This window comes from Staurois parvus, unplaced genomic scaffold (assembly GCF_062004578.1).
Source record: "Staurois parvus isolate SC_StPar_1 unplaced genomic scaffold, SC_StPar_1.0 ptg000117l, whole genome shotgun sequence".
Lineage (NCBI taxonomy): Eukaryota > Metazoa > Chordata > Amphibia > Anura > Ranidae > Staurois > Staurois parvus.
The window spans coordinates 1,963,504-1,980,666 of NW_028317913.1; the positions used below are offsets into that span (position 1 = coordinate 1,963,504).

Consider the following 17,163-nt stretch of genomic DNA (forward strand, 5'->3'; position numbering starts at 1 on the left):
GATATGTAAACATTGGGAAGATTTTGGCCAGGCTTCATGGGTGACAGAAAAGGCCTGCAGTTTTGGCGTTTGCAATAAACAATATTTTTACAAATGGCACAGTGCAGATTTACACTGCTGGTACCCTTTGTCTGGATGGGCCAGTTGATATAAAAGGTGAACGTAGCCTTTCACTTTTGTTAGCCCGTGGGCAATATGCAGGCATTCATGAGCACGTTAAATATAGAAGGATACATTCCTGCTTATTCCAAGCATTGGTGTTCTATTTCCTACTCGCCCAGCAGGATGTATATACATTAAAAGCTGATTTACATACTGATTTAGTGCTCTCAAATGAAAGGTGCTATTCAGGTTGCAGCCATTCAGTAGCTTGTCACATTATACCAGCAAGACTTTAAATAGACTAGTTCAAGAGATTACATATCATGCAAGTTTATGTGCTACAAGAAAGCCCTCTCCCAATGAAACTACCAAGCCAGCTATTAATTTGGCAAGGTATTGCCTTGTATTCATTGAATATGTTGCTTTTAAGTTCAAAATCAGTAAAATACCCAAGCAACTGTCCCAAGACATCTAGCTGTTCTACATAGGTTCATCCGGGGACAAAGGCGTTTCCAGGTTTTCATGCACAAAACTCTGTAGCTGCTCTTCTCAGTTACTTCTTAGCGTTCCTTTCTATGATGTGTTCAAAAAAAATAAACACATCTTGGCTGTTATTTAGGCCCCATTCACAAGAATGAAAGTGTGCATACAAGCACATCAACACATGGGGAAAAAGCTGCGAATGGCACCTTTAAGAATATGTAAACCCAACATTTTATATTCCTGATATGTGCCTGCTGTACCATGTACTTGTCTGAAAAAGTATTCTGTTCTCTTTGTATTGCTTCCTTTCTGTGAAATCACTGGTGTTCCTGCAAGTCCCTCTGCTTTCCTGTTGAAAACGGACCAGTCTAGGCATGATAGCACAGCATGGTCAGTTTTCTGGCTGTGCTGGGAGCTAATGTAATGATCAGGTTTGAGCTGACAACCCCCCCCCCCACCTGCACAGTGATTTACTGGGAAGATCAGTGTACTGTTGTTTGTCCTTTCCCAGCTCTTTATGCTTTTTATGCAGCTGAGAACAGAGAGTATGTGATCACTAATAAAAAAGGGGAAGAAAAAGTATAATGTTTTTTATATCTTTACACAATAGTTTATCCATTCATTATTTTAAACTGAATGGGTTTTTTTTTACAAGATTATTATTATTATACAGTATTTATAAAGTGCCAATGGTTCGCTCAGCGCTGTACATTACAAAGGGGGACAGAACACGTGACAGAACAATACCAATACAATGCAAAACATGAGGGGATCGAGGGCCCTGCTCTTTCGAGCTTACAATCTAGGAGGAAGGGGATAGTGGTACAGGAGGAGATAGCTGTGGGGGATGGAGTGATAGGAAGAGTGGAGGAGGTCGGCAGGTTAGCAGGGGGTGGGGTAGACTTCCCTGAAGAGATGGGTTTTCAGGGTGCGCCTAAAGGAGAGGAGAGTAGGTGATAATCTGATGGGTTGGGGCAGGGAGTTCCAGAGGATGAGTGACACCCTGGAGAAGTCCTGGAGGCGGGCATGGGAGGAGGAGACCAGGGAACTAGAGAGAAGGAGGTCTTGTGAGGAGCGGAGTGTGCGTGCTGGGCGGTACTTGGATATTAAGTCAGTGATGTAGTACGGGGCAGGATGGTGGACGGCTTTGTACGTCAATGTTAGGATTTTGAATTTGATCCGTTGCGCAATCGGAAGCCAGTGGAGGGATTGGCAGAGGGGGGTGGCGGAGATGGAGCGGTTGGAAAGGTGAATGAGTCTGGCAACCATATTCAGGATCGACTGAAGCGGGGATAGCCAGCGGCGAGGCAGGCCAGTGAGGAGGGAGTTGCAGTAGTCGAGTCGTGATATGATGAGGGAGTGGATGAGCTGTTTAGTGGTTTCTGGGGTTAGGAACGTGCAGATTTTGGCGATGTTGCGGAGGTGGAGTCTGCACGAGTTTGTTAAAGATTGGACTTGGGGCTGGAAGGATAGGTTGGAGTCCAGAATGACACCAAGTACTCTGGCCTGCGGGGCGGGTTTGATGGTGGCGTTGTTGGATGTGACGGAGAAGTCAATGGGGGGTGTTGTCCGGGCTGGGGGGAAGACAAGAAACTCGGGTTTACATATACTTTAATGAAGGGAGATAGGTAAAGTGAGTGATTGACTATGCCATTATTGCACCACATCCCTTTGAACATAGAAAAAGAACCAGTGAAAGTGGGACTTTAACGGTGCGCAATATGTGCAATTGTAGACTCAAAAAATATATAAAATAAAATAAATATTTGTACACAATAAAAAATATTTGATTGTTAAAATGAAATACACTCATAGCATGATTGCATGTAATATAGATGGTCTAGCGGTGTGCAGATGTATATTCCTGACGTGTTTCGCCCAATTTGGGCTTCTTCAGCTAGTATTAACGTACGTTTGGATTGGGAAACCAGTATAGATATCAGGATGATGCTGTCAAGACTCAGGTTTCCATGTGATCACAGAGGGTATAAAAGGACAAAAAAAGGTGTACAATTCAACAAAATCACACTAGGGCCCCAAGATATCCTTGGTGGCAGGGCCGACTTTATAAATGCAGTAAGTAAGTAATAAGTGTGTGCTCACAAGAAAAGCCGCCACTGGTTTGGCAATTCAAACTTATGTTAAAGTGATAGTAAAGACTTACAGTGGTTTTGCACAGAGTAGCCTGGATCCACCTCTTCTTGGGTCCAGTGATCCTGGCCCCTCCCTCCTATCGGTGCCCCCACAGCAAGCAGCTTGCTATGGGGACACCCGCTGCTCCATGTGTCCATGTGCCTCTCTTCTCATTGGCTCACTGGCTGTGATTGACTTGATCCATTGGCTCAGCCAATGAGGAGAGGGAGTCCTGAGATAGCCGAGACTTCAGTGCGCATCGTTGGATCCAGAGGGGGCTTAGGTGAGTATTGGGGGGGCTGCTGCACAGAGCAGGTTTTTTACCTTCATGCATAGCATGTGAGAAGGTAAAAAACCTTAAGCCTTTAGAACCACTTTAAATCAAAGGAGTACTAGTGGCTGTTTTCTCTCCCCTGAAGAAGCCTGAATTGGGCAAAACATGTCAGAAATATACATCTGCACACCTCTAGACATCTATATTTTATGTGATCAAAACCACGTGGCTGACCTGCGTTTTTACTGCCACTCAACCATTCCCCCTTTAGCTGTAAGGGCCGCGGTCATGGCAGGAATTGTATCCCATGCCGTTTTTGGAGGCCGGTAGTGCCAGTTCAAGTAAATCAGGCCGTGCTGCAACCACCCCGCAACCTTGTGCAATGCATGTGGTTGCTGCTCAGTAGTCTGGCATTTTTAGGAGGTAAAAACAGAAGGTGAGAAGGCAATGCCACGTCTCCTCACTGCCTGTCAAATGCTCTCTGAAGAGCAATCGGATTTTCGAGTGCAGTGCAAGTTTTAAATGAGGCCTAACTCACGATCGTTGAAAGCACTACCGATTTTAAACTCCAAGCCTTCTCGCCTTATTAAATGTCAAATAAGAATGTTACACCTTATATGTTACACAATCCGTCATAGCAGTCACTAGAGGAAAAAGGGCCAGAAAAAGGTGAAACATGCACAAAAGAGAATTGCTCTTAATTTGTTCTGCAGTGGTTTAGTAAATTACCCCCGTATACCCAACGAATGAAGTATTTCCAAGTAGTCTCATAGTCTCACATCTTGTACAGAGGGAATGTATTGGCAGCAGAATGAGGTTAGAATATTTCTGTTGCTGCTTCTCAGACTGAGCTCCAGATTTCATGCATTTAATTATGTATACGTCTTCTTTACCACCAGAGAGAGCTTTAAAAGCTATTGATTAAAATACTTGGGCATTAAGCAGTGTGGTTCCCAAGCTGTTAGTAATGTGATGTCTGTGTATAGTTGTGTGTTTTGTCCACCTGTAACTGAATCCTTTATCTTTCCAGACAGTTCCGTTCTGTGGTCACATAAAAGGTGGCATGAGGCCGGGGAAGAAGATCCTCATTATGGGAATTGTCGGCATGAACCCAGAGAGGTGTGAAAGCCATGTTTGGATACACTTATCGATCTGTTCCAATATAGCCTTGATTAGTGCCTGCTAGTACTGCTGTGTGCTGCTTTTTGTTTACCTTTGCTAAAAATCTAGTATTTTTGTATTTTATTAGGCTGAAAAAAGACACAAGCCCATAGAGTTCAAGCAATACAAAATAAACAGAAAACCTTTATATATAAAATACTATACCCACTGTTGATCCTTAGAAAGGCAATGAAAACTCTTGGGCTCAGTTCGCACTATTGCGGGTTGTGTGGCCCGTGTTTGCTCGGGTACAGCAGCCCATTAATTTGAATGATCTGCTGTGCTCGCGTTTCTCGCACAAAAAACGTTCATGCAATCATGCTGCAGGCTGAGATGCGTGGGGGTGCCGTTCCAAATGAATGGCAGCCATGCGCGTCTCGTAAGAGCAGTGCGATTCGGCTGCGGGTGAATGCGGGTGCAGGACCAGATGCAATTCCTGCAACCAGCCTGCATAGTGTTAACCGAACCTTAGGCCACTTGGCCGATTACTTGCGTGCCCCTTACAGGGTGATGTTTTGCCAGAAGGGGATGTACAGGTGTTGACAGGAGTATTGGGAGACACATAAATACATTCCAATACAAACATTACAATAAAGGGACAATATGGGAAATGAAAAGCAAATTCCAAAAAGGTGTAATGAGCTGCAAACAGTAACATAGCATTCCCCCAAAATCAATCTATAGCAAATACACAAGCGAAAAAAAAGTGTCTTCTGGGAGGGGCTACAAGACAGGACCACCATTTTCCCACAAAAAAGTGACACCACATTATCTCATCAAGGGAAGGGGGGGGGGGCATTTCTTACATACAGTGGGGCAAAAAAGTATTTAGTCAGCCACCAATTGTGCAAGTTCTCCCACCTAAAAAGATGAGAGAGGCCTGTAATTGGCATCATAGGTTGACCTCAACTATGAGAGACAAAATGGGAAAAAAAAACAAAAAATCACATTGGCTGATTTGGAAAGAATTTAATTGCAAATTATGGTGGAAAATAAGTATTTGGTCACCTACAAACAAGCAAGATTTCTGGCTCTCACAGACCTGTACCTTCTTTAAAAGGCTCCTCTGTCCTGCACTCATTACCTGTATCAATGGCACCTGTTTGAACTTGTTATCAGTATAAAAGACACCTGTCCACAATCTCAAACAATTATACTCCAAACTCCACTATGGTGAAGACCAAAGAGCTGTCGAAGGACACCAGAAACAAAATTGTAGACCTGCACCAGGCTGGGAAGACTGAATCTGCAATAGGCAAGCAGCTTGGTGTGAACAAATCAACTGTGGGAGCAATAATTAGAAAATGGAAGACATACAAGACCACTGATAATCTTCCTCGATCTGGGACTCCACGCAAGATCTCACCCCGTGAGGTCAAAATGATCACAAGAACGGTGTGCAAAAATCCCAGGACCACACGGGGGACCTAGTGAATGACCTGCAGAGAGCTGGGACTATCGTAACAAAGGCTACCATCAGTAACACACTACGCCGCCAGGGACTCAGATCCTGCAGTACCAGACATGTCCCCCTGCTTAAGCCAGTACATGTCCGGGCCCGTCTGAAGTTTGCTAGAGAGCATTTGAATGATCCAGAAGAGGATTGGGAGAATGTCATATGGTCAGATGAAACCAAAATAGAACTGTTTAGTAGAAACACAACTCGTCGTGTTTGGAGGAGAGAGAATGCTGAGTTGCATCCAAAGAACACCAAACCTACTGTGAAGCATGTGGGTGGTATTATCATGCTTTGGGGCTGTTTCTCCACAAAGGGACCAGGACAACTGATCCATGTACAGGACAGAATGAACGTGGCCATGTATCGTGAGATTTTGAGAGCAAACCTCCTTCCATCAGCAAGGGCATTGAAGATGAAATATGGCTGGGTCTTCCAACATGACAATGATCCCAAACATACCGCCTGGGCAACGAAGGAGTGGCTTTGTAAGAAGCATTTCAAGGTCCTGGAGTGGCCTAGCCAGTCTCCAGATCTCAACCCCATGGAAAACCTTTGGAGGGAGTTGAAAGTCCGTGTTGCCCAGCGACAGCCCCAAAACATCACTGCTCTAGAGGAGATCTGCATGGAGGAATGGGCCAACATATCAGCAACAGAGTGTGCCAACCTTGTGAAGACTTACAGGAAACGTTTGTTTGACCTCTGTCATTGCCAACAAAGGATATATAACAAAGTATTGAGATGAACTTTTGATATTGACCAAATACTTATTTTCCACCATAATTTGCAAATAAATTCTTTCCAAATCAGCCAATGTGATTGTCTGGATTTTTTTTTCTCATTTTGTCTCTCATAGTTGAGGTCTACCTATGATGCCAATTACAGGCCTCTCTCATCTTTTTAAGTGGGAGAACTTGCACAATTGGTGGCTGACTGAATACTTTTTTGCCCCACTGTAGCTACAGTGGTCCAGCTTGAACCAATGTAAATATGTATGTGTCATACTTGTGGGATCCCTATGGAAGCTAAAAATCACTGTACTATGCACTACTGCTACAGTGATCTTCGCTAGCCTTCCATGTTGAGCGTCTGCCCTGCTGACTCCTGCGCATAGGAGATCATGAAGTCACCACCCCCTTTCCACCTCCTCCAATCAGAGAATTCTTTGCATTTACTGAGAAAATGCTAAGTGTTCCCTGAGTGGCACCCGTACTGAGCAGGCGACCTCCTGTGTCAGAATGCAGCAGGACCGTCACTCAGCCCGGGACCTGGAAGCCAGTGGATATCATTGTAGTAGTGGTGCCTACCATAGTGATTTCCAGCTTCCTCATGGATTCCACCGGTATGGCACATACATATTTATATTAGTCCAAGCTGAAAATGTAAAAATTGTCATACCTAAATTTTAGCTTAAAGTGAATATTTTTGCACCAAGCTCACAATATGGACCATTTATTATATACAGTATTTATACATGGTCATAATAGTCCCCTCTTAATCGACTTTTCTCAAAGGAGAAAAAAGTTCAGTTAAGATAATTTTCTCTTATAGTTGAGGTCCTCAAGGTTCACTTACAAACCGGAACATGCAAGGAACTGTTCAGGGGCAGGTTCTTTGCATGTTCCTGTTTTTAAACCATCACTTTGTTAAAGAGAAACTTCATCCCTAGAGGAAAATTCCACTTTTCTGCCTCCTCCTCTCCTCCTCCTCCGATTTTGAGACGTTTCTGCTCCCACTTCCACCTGAATCACCAAGGCAATCCGAGCAGATGTTGGTTCCCACCCCAATTTGCCTGCAGCCTCTTAGGACACTTCACAAGTCCCAGGAGGCTTTGGGACCATTCACAGGGCACAGTGTGTCTCGCTCATGCACATTGGGGAGCTGGCTGTAAAAGCTGCAAGGAGTCACAGCCAGGTTCCCACAGTTAGCATGGGATCGCTGGGGACCCAAAAACTGGCGTAGAACTGGCTCGGGTGATGACAGCGCTGGATCCCTGGACAGGTAAGTATCCTTTTATGAACCACTTGCTGACTGAACTATAGCTGCTGTCATCCAGTTCTGAGAAGGCGTCCATGGATGTCCTCCCAGAACCCCACCCCCTGAGCACCCCGGGACGCACATTGGCCACACCCTGTGACAGCTGTGTCCTGTTGACAGATCGTGGGTAAAGGGCCAATCTCAGTGGCCCTTTACAATGCGATCAGCCATGTCAAATCACAACTGATCACATGTAAACAGACTTGTCGGTTATCGGCAGTTCTTTTCTCAAACTCTGTGTCTGTGTGAGAAAAGGAGAGCTGATAATCGGCAAGGTTGTTATTAAATTGTTTACACTGATAATCAGGGCACTGATCACCAGTGCCTTGATTTTAAGTGCAGTCCCATTAGTGCGATCAGTGCAGCTTATAGGTGCTCATCAGTGCAGCCTTATCGGTGCCCATCAGTGCAGCCTCATCAGTGCCCATCAGTGCAGCCTCATCAGTGCCCATCAGTGCAGCCTCATCAGTGCCCATCAGTGCAGCCTCATCAGTGCCCATCAGTGCAGCCTCATCAGTGCTCATCAGTGCAGCCTCATCAGTGCTCATCAGTGCAGCCTCATCAGTGCTCATCAGTGCAGTTTCATCAGCACCCATTAGTTCAGCCTATCAGTGCCCATTAGTGCAGCCTCATCAGCGCACATCAGTGAAGAAGAAAAATTACTTATTTGCAAAATTTTAAAACAGATACTAAGAAAAAGGTTTTTTTCACAATTTTTGGACTTTTTTCATTTGTTTAGCAAAAAATAAAAAAAACACAATGGGGGTTAAATACCACCAAAAGAAAGCTCTATCTGTCTAAAAAAAATAATACACATTTCATAAGGGTACAATGTTGCATGGCCACGCAATTGTCATTCAAAGTGTGACAATACTGAAAGCTGAAAATTGGCCTGGCCAGGAAGGGGGTGAAAGTGCCCAGTATTGAAGTGGTTAAAAGTCAGCAGCTACGGTATTTATAGCTGCTGACTGTTAATTTTGTGGGGTGGTGCGACTGACAAACCTCTTTAACTAGATCTGATTAAATTATAAATGCACTAAACACACTTTACCATACACCCCAGAAAATACTGTTACAGCTAAGATAGTACCCTTGGCCAAGTGCTTCTGAAACTTAGAAACGTAGGTTACATTAACTTTGGATAAGTTCATGAAAATAGATGCATTTTAAAGCAAACCTGTGCAGGGCAGAATAGAGGGATTGAAAAAAAGGGGGAGAGAACAATGTTCTTGGACAACTTGCCAGCCAGCTTGCTAACAACCAAATTAACCTGTCTAACAGTATGCGTTTATAACAGGGGTTTAGTTAGCACACATTTGCAAATACATACGTAAGCCACAGAGCCACGACACGGCACCCTGATCATCTGTGGTCCTAACTCTAAAATTTGTGAGTCCCCATAGTAGAGGCACATGCATTTAATGGATAGATCAAGGGCAGGTGGACCTGAGGGAGCCACCCCTCTTAAAGGCAAAGGAGTGCACTGGACCCCAGCATGTAGCACAATGGCAACCAGGGCCCTAGTGCACCCACGTACCAAAAACTCAAACATGCATAAAAGTGGCCACCCGCCCAAGTCTATAACTGGCTTATGAAGCAAGGACACATAAACAGGCATCACATAGTGAAAAAAAGGGGGAGAGAACAATGTTCTTGGACAACTTGCCAGCCAGCTTGCTAACAACCAAATTAACCTGTCTAACAGTATGCGTTTATAACAGGGGTTTAGTTAGCACACATTTGCAAATACATACGTAAGCCACAGAGCCACGACACGGCACCCTGATCATCTGTGGTCCTAACTCTAAAATTTGTGAGTCCCCATAGTAGAGGCACATGCATTTAATGGATAGATCAAGGGCAGGTGGACCTGAGGGAGCCACCCCTCTTAAAGGCAAAGGAGTGCACTGGACCCCAGCATGTAGCACAATGGCAACCAGGGCCCTAGTGCACCCACGTACCAAAAACTCAAACATGCATAAAAGTGGCCACCCGCCCAAGTCTATAACTGGCTTATGAAGCAAGGACACATAAACAGGCATCACATAGTGAAAAAAAGGGGGAGAGAACAATGTTCTTGGACAACTTGCCAGCCAGCTTGCTAACAACCAAATTAACCTGTCTAACAGTATGCGTTTATAACAGGGGTTTAGTTAGCACACATTTGCAAATACATACGTAAGCCACAGAGCCACGACACGGCACCCTGATCATCTGTGGTCCTAACTCTAAAATTTGTGAGTCCCCATAGTAGAGGCACATGCATTTAATGGATAGATCAAGGGCAGGTGGACCTGAGGGAGCCACCCCTCTTAAAGGCAAAGGAGTGCACTGGACCCCAGCATGTAGCACAATGGCAACCAGGGCCCTAGTGCACCCACGTACCAAAAACTCAAACATGCATAAAAGTGGCCACCCGCCCAAGTCTATAACTGGCTTATGAAGCAAGGACACATAAACAGGCATCACATAGTGAAAAAAAGGGGGAGAGAACAATGTTCTTGGACAACTTGCCAGCCAGCTTGCTAACAACCAAATTAACCTGTCTAACAGTTTGCGTTTATAACAGGGGTTTAGTTAGCACACATTTGCAAATACATACGTAAGCCACAGAGCCACGACACGGCACCCTGATCATCTGTGGTCCTAACTCTAAAATTTGTGAGTCCCCATAGTAGAGGCACATGCATTTAATGGATAGATCAAGGGCAGGTGGACCTGAGGGAGCCACCCCTCTTAAAGGCAAAGGAGTGCACTGGACCCCAGCATGTAGCACAATGGCAACCAGGGCCCTAGTGCACCCACGTACCAAAAACTCAAACATGCATAAAAGTGGCCACCCGCCCAAGTCTATAACTGGCTTATGAAGCAAGGACACATAAACAGGCATCACATAGTGAAAAAAAGGGGGAGAGAACAATGTTCTTGGACAACTTGCCAGCCAGCTTGCTAACAACCAAATTAACCTGTCTAACAGTATGCGTTTATAACAGGGGTTTAGTTAGCACACATTTGCAAATACATACGTAAGCCACAGAGCCACGACACGGCACCCTGATCATCTGTGGTCCTAACTCTAAAATTTGTGAGTCCCCATAGTAGAGGCACATGCATTTAATGGATAGATCAAGGGCAGGTGGACCTGAGGGAGCCACCCCTCTTAAAGGCAAAGGAGTGCACTGGACCCCAGCATGTAGCACAATGGCAACCAGGGCCCTAGTGCACCCACGTACCAAAAACTCAAACATGCATAAAAGTGGCCACCCGCCCAAGTCTATAACTGGCTTATGAAGCAAGGACACATAAACAGGCATCACATAGTGAAAAAAAGGGGGAGAGAACAATGTTCTTGGACAACTTGCCAGCCAGCTTGCTAACAACCAAATTAACCTGTCTAACAGTATGCGTTTATAACAGGGGTTTAGTTAGCACACATTTGCAAATACATACGTAAGCCACAGAGCCACGACACGGCACCCTGATCATCTGTGGTCCTAACTCTAAAATTTGTGAGTCCCCATAGTAGAGGCACATGCATTTAATGGATAGATCAAGGGCAGGTGGACCTGAGGGAGCCACCCCTCTTAAAGGCAAAGGAGTGCACTGGACCCCAGCATGTAGCACAATGGCAACCAGGGCCCTAGTGCACCCACGTACCAAAAACTCAAACATGCATAAAAGTGGCCACCCGCCCAAGTCTATAACTGGCTTATGAAGCAAGGACACATAAACAGGCATCACATAGTGAAAAAAAGGGGGAGAGAACAATGTTCTTGGACAACTTGCCAGCCAGCTTGCTAACAACCAAATTAACCTGTCTAGCAGTATGCGTTTATAACAGGGGTTTAGTTAGCACACATTTGCAAATACATACGTAAGCCACAGAGCCACGACACGGCACCCTGATCATCTGTGGTCCTAACTCTAAAATTTGTGAGTCCCCATAGTAGAGGCACATGCATTTAATGGATAGATCAAGGGCAGGTGGACCTGAGGGAGCCACCCCTCTTAAAGGCAAAGGAGTGCACTGGACCCCAGCATGTAGCACAATGGCAACCAGGGCCCTAGTGCACCCACGTACCAAAAACATGTTTGAGTTTTTGGTACGTGGGTGCACTAGGGCCCTGGTTGCCATTGTGCTACATGCTGGGGTCCAGTGCACTCCTTTGCCTTTAAGAGGGGTGGCTCCCTCAGGTCCACCTGCCCTTGATCTATCCATTAAATGCATGTGCCTCTACTATGGGGACTCACAAATTTTAGAGTTAGGACCACAGATGATCAGGGTGCCGTGTCGTGGCTCTGTGGCTTACGTATGTATTTGCAAATGTGTGCTAACTAAACCCCTGTTATAAACGCATACTGCTAGACAGGTTAATTTGGTTGTTAGCAAGCTGGCTGGCAAGTTGTCCAAGAACATTGTTCTCTCCCCCTTTTTTTCACTATGTGATGCCTGTTTATGTGTCCTTGCTTCATAAGCCAGTTATAGACTTGGGCGGGTGGCCACTTTTATGCAGAATAGAGGGATTACTTAGTCAGCAGCACAAACAAACCTTTCCTTCACTCCCCTACCACTTGTTTCATATGCCAGGAACCAGTACCTGGTGCTTACAGCTATAGGGGATCATGTAACTCACTCTGGAAGCGCAGAGCTTTCAAAGAGCTGTCTTACTTTACTGCCAGTGGGTGAACAAATTGTCAGGAAAATCAAAAGAAAAGTAGCCATAGATGGTCCCTGCTGAACTGGCTGAGATTCAGTCTATCTATGGGCAGGTTGGTACTGAAATTGACCCATCAATCGACTTTATTAAAACCAGCCTGGCTGATTTAGGTCATGTGATCACTGCTGGTGGCTATAGCCACCAGCAGTGATCATTGTGTTCTGCCATCCAGGAAGGCTTCCCATGCTGTGGAAGGGATTCCCCCATCAACATTGACTGTGTTGTTGGGGGAAACAAGCAATTTTCTTTCCTTCCACAAGTGGAGGGGGACCAAAGTGAGCATTTTGTTTTGTCCTATATGAGCAAACCACGGGTTTACTATAAATGCTGTATGTATTTTGAACACATTGTCAACTGACTTGGAAACAGCATGAAAATAAGGTATAGTTATACGCCGTAGGTAACTGTAAGCGCCTATTTACACTTGAGTGAAGCCAAGGGAATTACAGGCTTTTTTGTGCTTCTTTATGCGCAAATTGGAGTACAGGAATAGAATCTCTCATTCTCATTAAAATCTATGGGGCCAAAGCACACACTTTTGCCCCGAAGAAGCTCATGTAATTTTTTGAGCTTCACATGCTAGACTACAAAGACACGACGGTCAGGTGAGAATGGTCCTATTGAGTAGAATGGGATTCTTCATTATGAGTTTTGTCATGCTTTGGGAAACATGCAACAAAACCCTCAGGAATGAATGGGGACTTAGGTTACAGAGCTTTTTGTGCCGCTTCACACAAATTAAGAACTGAAAATCTTCATCTGTAGACTCTTGTCACATTGAAATAGATATGTGCCTGTCACTACAAAGCTAAGCATTATCTACTTTAATTTTAGTCTCTGACAAATAGAAGCTTGCAGTGATCTTTTTCTGCAATCATCTGAAAGCTCATTTTCATCGTGGGCTGCATGAGCATTAGGCCCCTTTCCGATGGGGTGGATCCATAAGTGTTAGCCGCCTGTTCAGTGGGGGATCTCTCTGATGATCCCCGCTGAGCAGGCGGATGACAGGTCTCTGTCCGCTATGCTGCTGCAGAGCGGACGCAGACAGTACCCGCTGAATTGAATGTGACAGATGGAAATGGACCGCCTGTCCGTTTCCACCCGATTGTCATCTGATCCGCTGTATGGATGGGGAACAAATCCCCATCTGTCTATTTTTAGCGTACAGAATCAAATTGGATGCCAGCGGGTGTCAGCGGACTACCCGCCTGTTCATAGAAGTCTATAGATGGACAGATTGGGTCCGCCTGTGTGAAAGGGGCCTTATGGTTGCCATCAAAAGGACAGTTGTATCTGTAAGACTGGATGTCCAGACCCCACTCCCCGTTCCATCAGATGTCAAGGACCCCCCCACCATCAGAAGTCAAGAGTCCCTACCCTCCCTTACATCACAGTGCACCCCCCCTCCCCCCTTTATCTTGTGCTGCTGCTGGGAAGAAGCTGGGAGCAGAGCTGAGAAGCAGAAAATGCAGGGTCTGGGGCAGGACCAGAGGAGGGCTGGAATCCGCTGCTGGAGTCTGCTGAATGCTGAGACCAGGGGAGTTGGAGATGAGGGGGTGATGCGGCTGCACAGAGAGGTGCAGGATCTGTAGGAAGATTTTTGTCCTCCTCTCTGCTGCCGACTGCTGAGACAGGGGGAGCTGAGACAAGCCTCTCCGTGGCTGCATAGAGAAGCACATGATCTGGAAGAATAATTCTATCCTCCTCTCTGCTGCCAAATGCTGAGACAAGCATCTCCGTGGCGGCACAGAAAAGCACGGGATCTGGAAGAAGAGTTATGTCCTCCTCTCTGCTTGCAAATGTTGAGATAAGGTGGGGGCAGAGATGGGAAGGGTGCCACAGCTGCAGGAGGGCTTCAAGGGCCACATGAAATGGCCTGGCGGGCCTTGTGTTTGGCACATATGTGATCTAGCATATTCATGGATCACATTGCTGTTTATGTTTTAAAAAAAAAATTTGTAAATACATCACAGTAAAAAAACATCTGCACAAAAGGCCTTGAGGGCAATATCACTTGGACATGTTATTGTTAGCTTCCTTAATGACTTTGACTTGTGTGTTAGGGTCTATGCACACTGGGCTTAAATAAGTTCTTATGGCAAAAAAAAATGCTCATATAGAACATTGTTTGTACAGGCATTTTGAAGTGTTTGGCCTTTTTTTCTGTCAGAAAACTCTTCTCAAAAATGCAAACCAGAAGGGTTTTCTTCTGTCTCTAAATGCTGAGCTTAAATTATGCCTCTAAATGTCCTAATATCATATGGACACATAGGATAACATCGTAGATGTTTATTTGACACTGGAACAAGAATAGAGGGTAAACCGTTAAATGGGGACACTTATTCTAGTGACAGTTGTCTAAGAAGAGATTTCTCGTATGTTCTGTTGTGTCTATGGGACAGGAATCCAATTTTGCCTCAGTGGGACAAGGGTGCCAAAAAAAAAAAACAGACAAGGGTGTTAAAACATTGTGTTCTCTATCCTACAAAAAAACATTAAGCCTTAGCTATACTTTAAAACCCCATTCAGATATGGCAAAATCCGCCCTGATCAGCAGAGGATTCGCTCACAGATCCCCTGCTGGTCTTAGCAGTGGGCAGATGACACATGTGTGTCCATTCAGTTTTTATGCAGCACGGACACTGACAGATCCCGCTGTGCTCTATGGGCAGCCGGGTGTAAACAGACTTCGCTGTCTGTTTACACTCAGCTATCCTCCGTTTACATCCGTCTAAATGGAAGAGGATGGATCCCCTTCCCTTTTTTTTTAGCAGAATAGATCAGACGTGGAGGTAGGCAGGTGTAAATGGACAGAAAGTGAATGGACCATCCAATCAGGTCCACCTAAAGACTGACAGGTGGACCTGATTGGACCCTTTGTGTGAAAAGGGCTTTCCTGAGTCAGATATATGTGAATTATTTTCATTATATCAGTTAATGTCTTGGTGACATTGGAACAAAGGTGTTTGACATGCTGCAAATGTCACACCCGGCCACCTGATCGGATGCTACATTGTCTTAGAGAATGAAACCGGTAAGCTTGTACTTGTGTCATTGACCGGAGGGACTTTAACATTCAAGCTGCACAAAAAGCAGTTCCTGTCATAGTTTAAAACATTTACACCTATAGATTACCACTCCTCTTTCATATAAGCAACCATTATATGTGTATGCAGAGAAGGGAATACATATTGATTAAAACAAGAGGTGGCATACTTTAGGGTATACACGGATCAGCCATAACTTTATGACCACTGACAGGTTAAGTGAATAACATTGATTATCTTGTTATAATAGCATCTGAAAACGTTTGCTTATTTAGTTAGCTTGATGTATGTATGTGTTTTATTTTTTTCAGTTTTGACATCAGACTGACATGCGGAGACACGGATGATCCACACACTGACGTTGCCATTGAAATAAAAGCAGAATTCAGTGATAAACAATTACTCAGAAATGCCTGTGTCTCTGGGGAGTGGGGAGAGGAGGAGTCAGCTATTCCTTATTTTCCATTTATTGCGGACCAGCCATTCAGAGTAAGTCATCTTTTATATGGTCAAATATTGTCTTTTGTTATTCAGCATGGCTTGTATCTCTGTACTCCCCCTGATGGTGTACTAAGACACCCATTTAGTAAGTGTGGGACACAAGGATTGTGTAAAAATCCTTTCTCTTTAGTCCTGAGTAACCATAGATGCCTGCAGCAATGTGTGTACCCTTCAGTACAATTCACTATACACCTAGCTTGTATGATGGAGTCGTTTGGGGTTAGTTTTTTTACCCTGTTTTCCAGTTTTGCAGATAGCAGAATATAGCAGTCTGGCCATTATTTAGGGTACATGCGAGTGACAGTTCTACTCCTGCTTCTATTTTAGGCCCCTTTCACATGGGCAGTATCTCTACCGCCCTCTGATAAGCAATATGTAGTGGATTGCTTTTCAGAGAAAGGTAGAGCAGTTGCCACAATGTGTTCCTGCTGCCTCCTGAACACGTTTTTTGTCACCTTTTTTTTTTTTTCCATCCCAAGTGGGTGCAGTCTTATTGACCTCAAAGACCGAGTTTGACAGGCTGCACTGAAAGCATCACAGTCTCAGTATGTGTACAGACCCCTTTGACTGCCATGCCCACTTATAGGTGGGAGGTTCGAAAGCAGATCAACCAGTATTTACTGCCCCCAACTGTCCCTCTGACTGAGGTTTTAAAGTGGAACTCGATAGATATGGAAAATAACATTTATGAACCTTTTGATATAGTTAGATAAGGAACTCAACAAGATAGACAGCCATTAGCACTCAGTCATGATTGCAGTAGAATTCTGGGACGAACCTAAATAATCTTAAAAATGCTCCAACCGTCCTGCTAAGGCAAGCCATAGATGATGCAATTTTCTTTCCTGAACCACTGACTGCATTGATGGGTGAATCCCTCCCGCCGCACTATTGTGTTCTACCAGCAGGAGCCTTCCTTGCTAGCAGAACACTATGATCATATATGGCGGCTATAGATGCCGACAGTAATGGAATGCAAAAAATCAGACAGGCTGGTTGTACTGAAGTCGATCGATGGATTGACTTTGGTACAATTGGTCTGCCCAGAGATGGATTCCTTACTGAACTGGAAGAGATTCCATTCATCTATAGCCGGCTTCACAGCTATTCTGACTAAACCTGTGTAAGAAAGATCTGTGTACTTACCTATTTGTAAGCTTCTCTGGTCTGGTCACATGATCTCCCCTGTGTCAGTCAGCGTTGATGCAAGGGAGAGGAGAGAGCACTCGACAACAGCTTGCAATGTCTGGG

At 44.8% G+C, this 17,163-nt stretch overlaps 1 protein-coding gene across 1 annotated transcript in view; it reads left to right on the forward strand.

Moving 5' to 3' along the window:
• Positions 1-15,900, forward strand: part of LGALSL (galectin like) — a gene marked incomplete at its 3' end in the record, with an annotated part of 58,993 nt that extends 43,093 nt beyond the window's left edge. Inside the window, exons 3-4 of the mRNA XM_089672010.1 lie at positions 4,023-4,111; positions 15,723-15,900. Coding sequence (XP_089528136.1) covers positions 4,023-4,111; positions 15,723-15,900 — 267 coding nt within the window. The remainder of the gene's footprint in view (positions 1-4,022; positions 4,112-15,722) is intronic.
• Between the last annotated feature and the right edge of the window lie 1,263 nt (positions 15,901-17,163).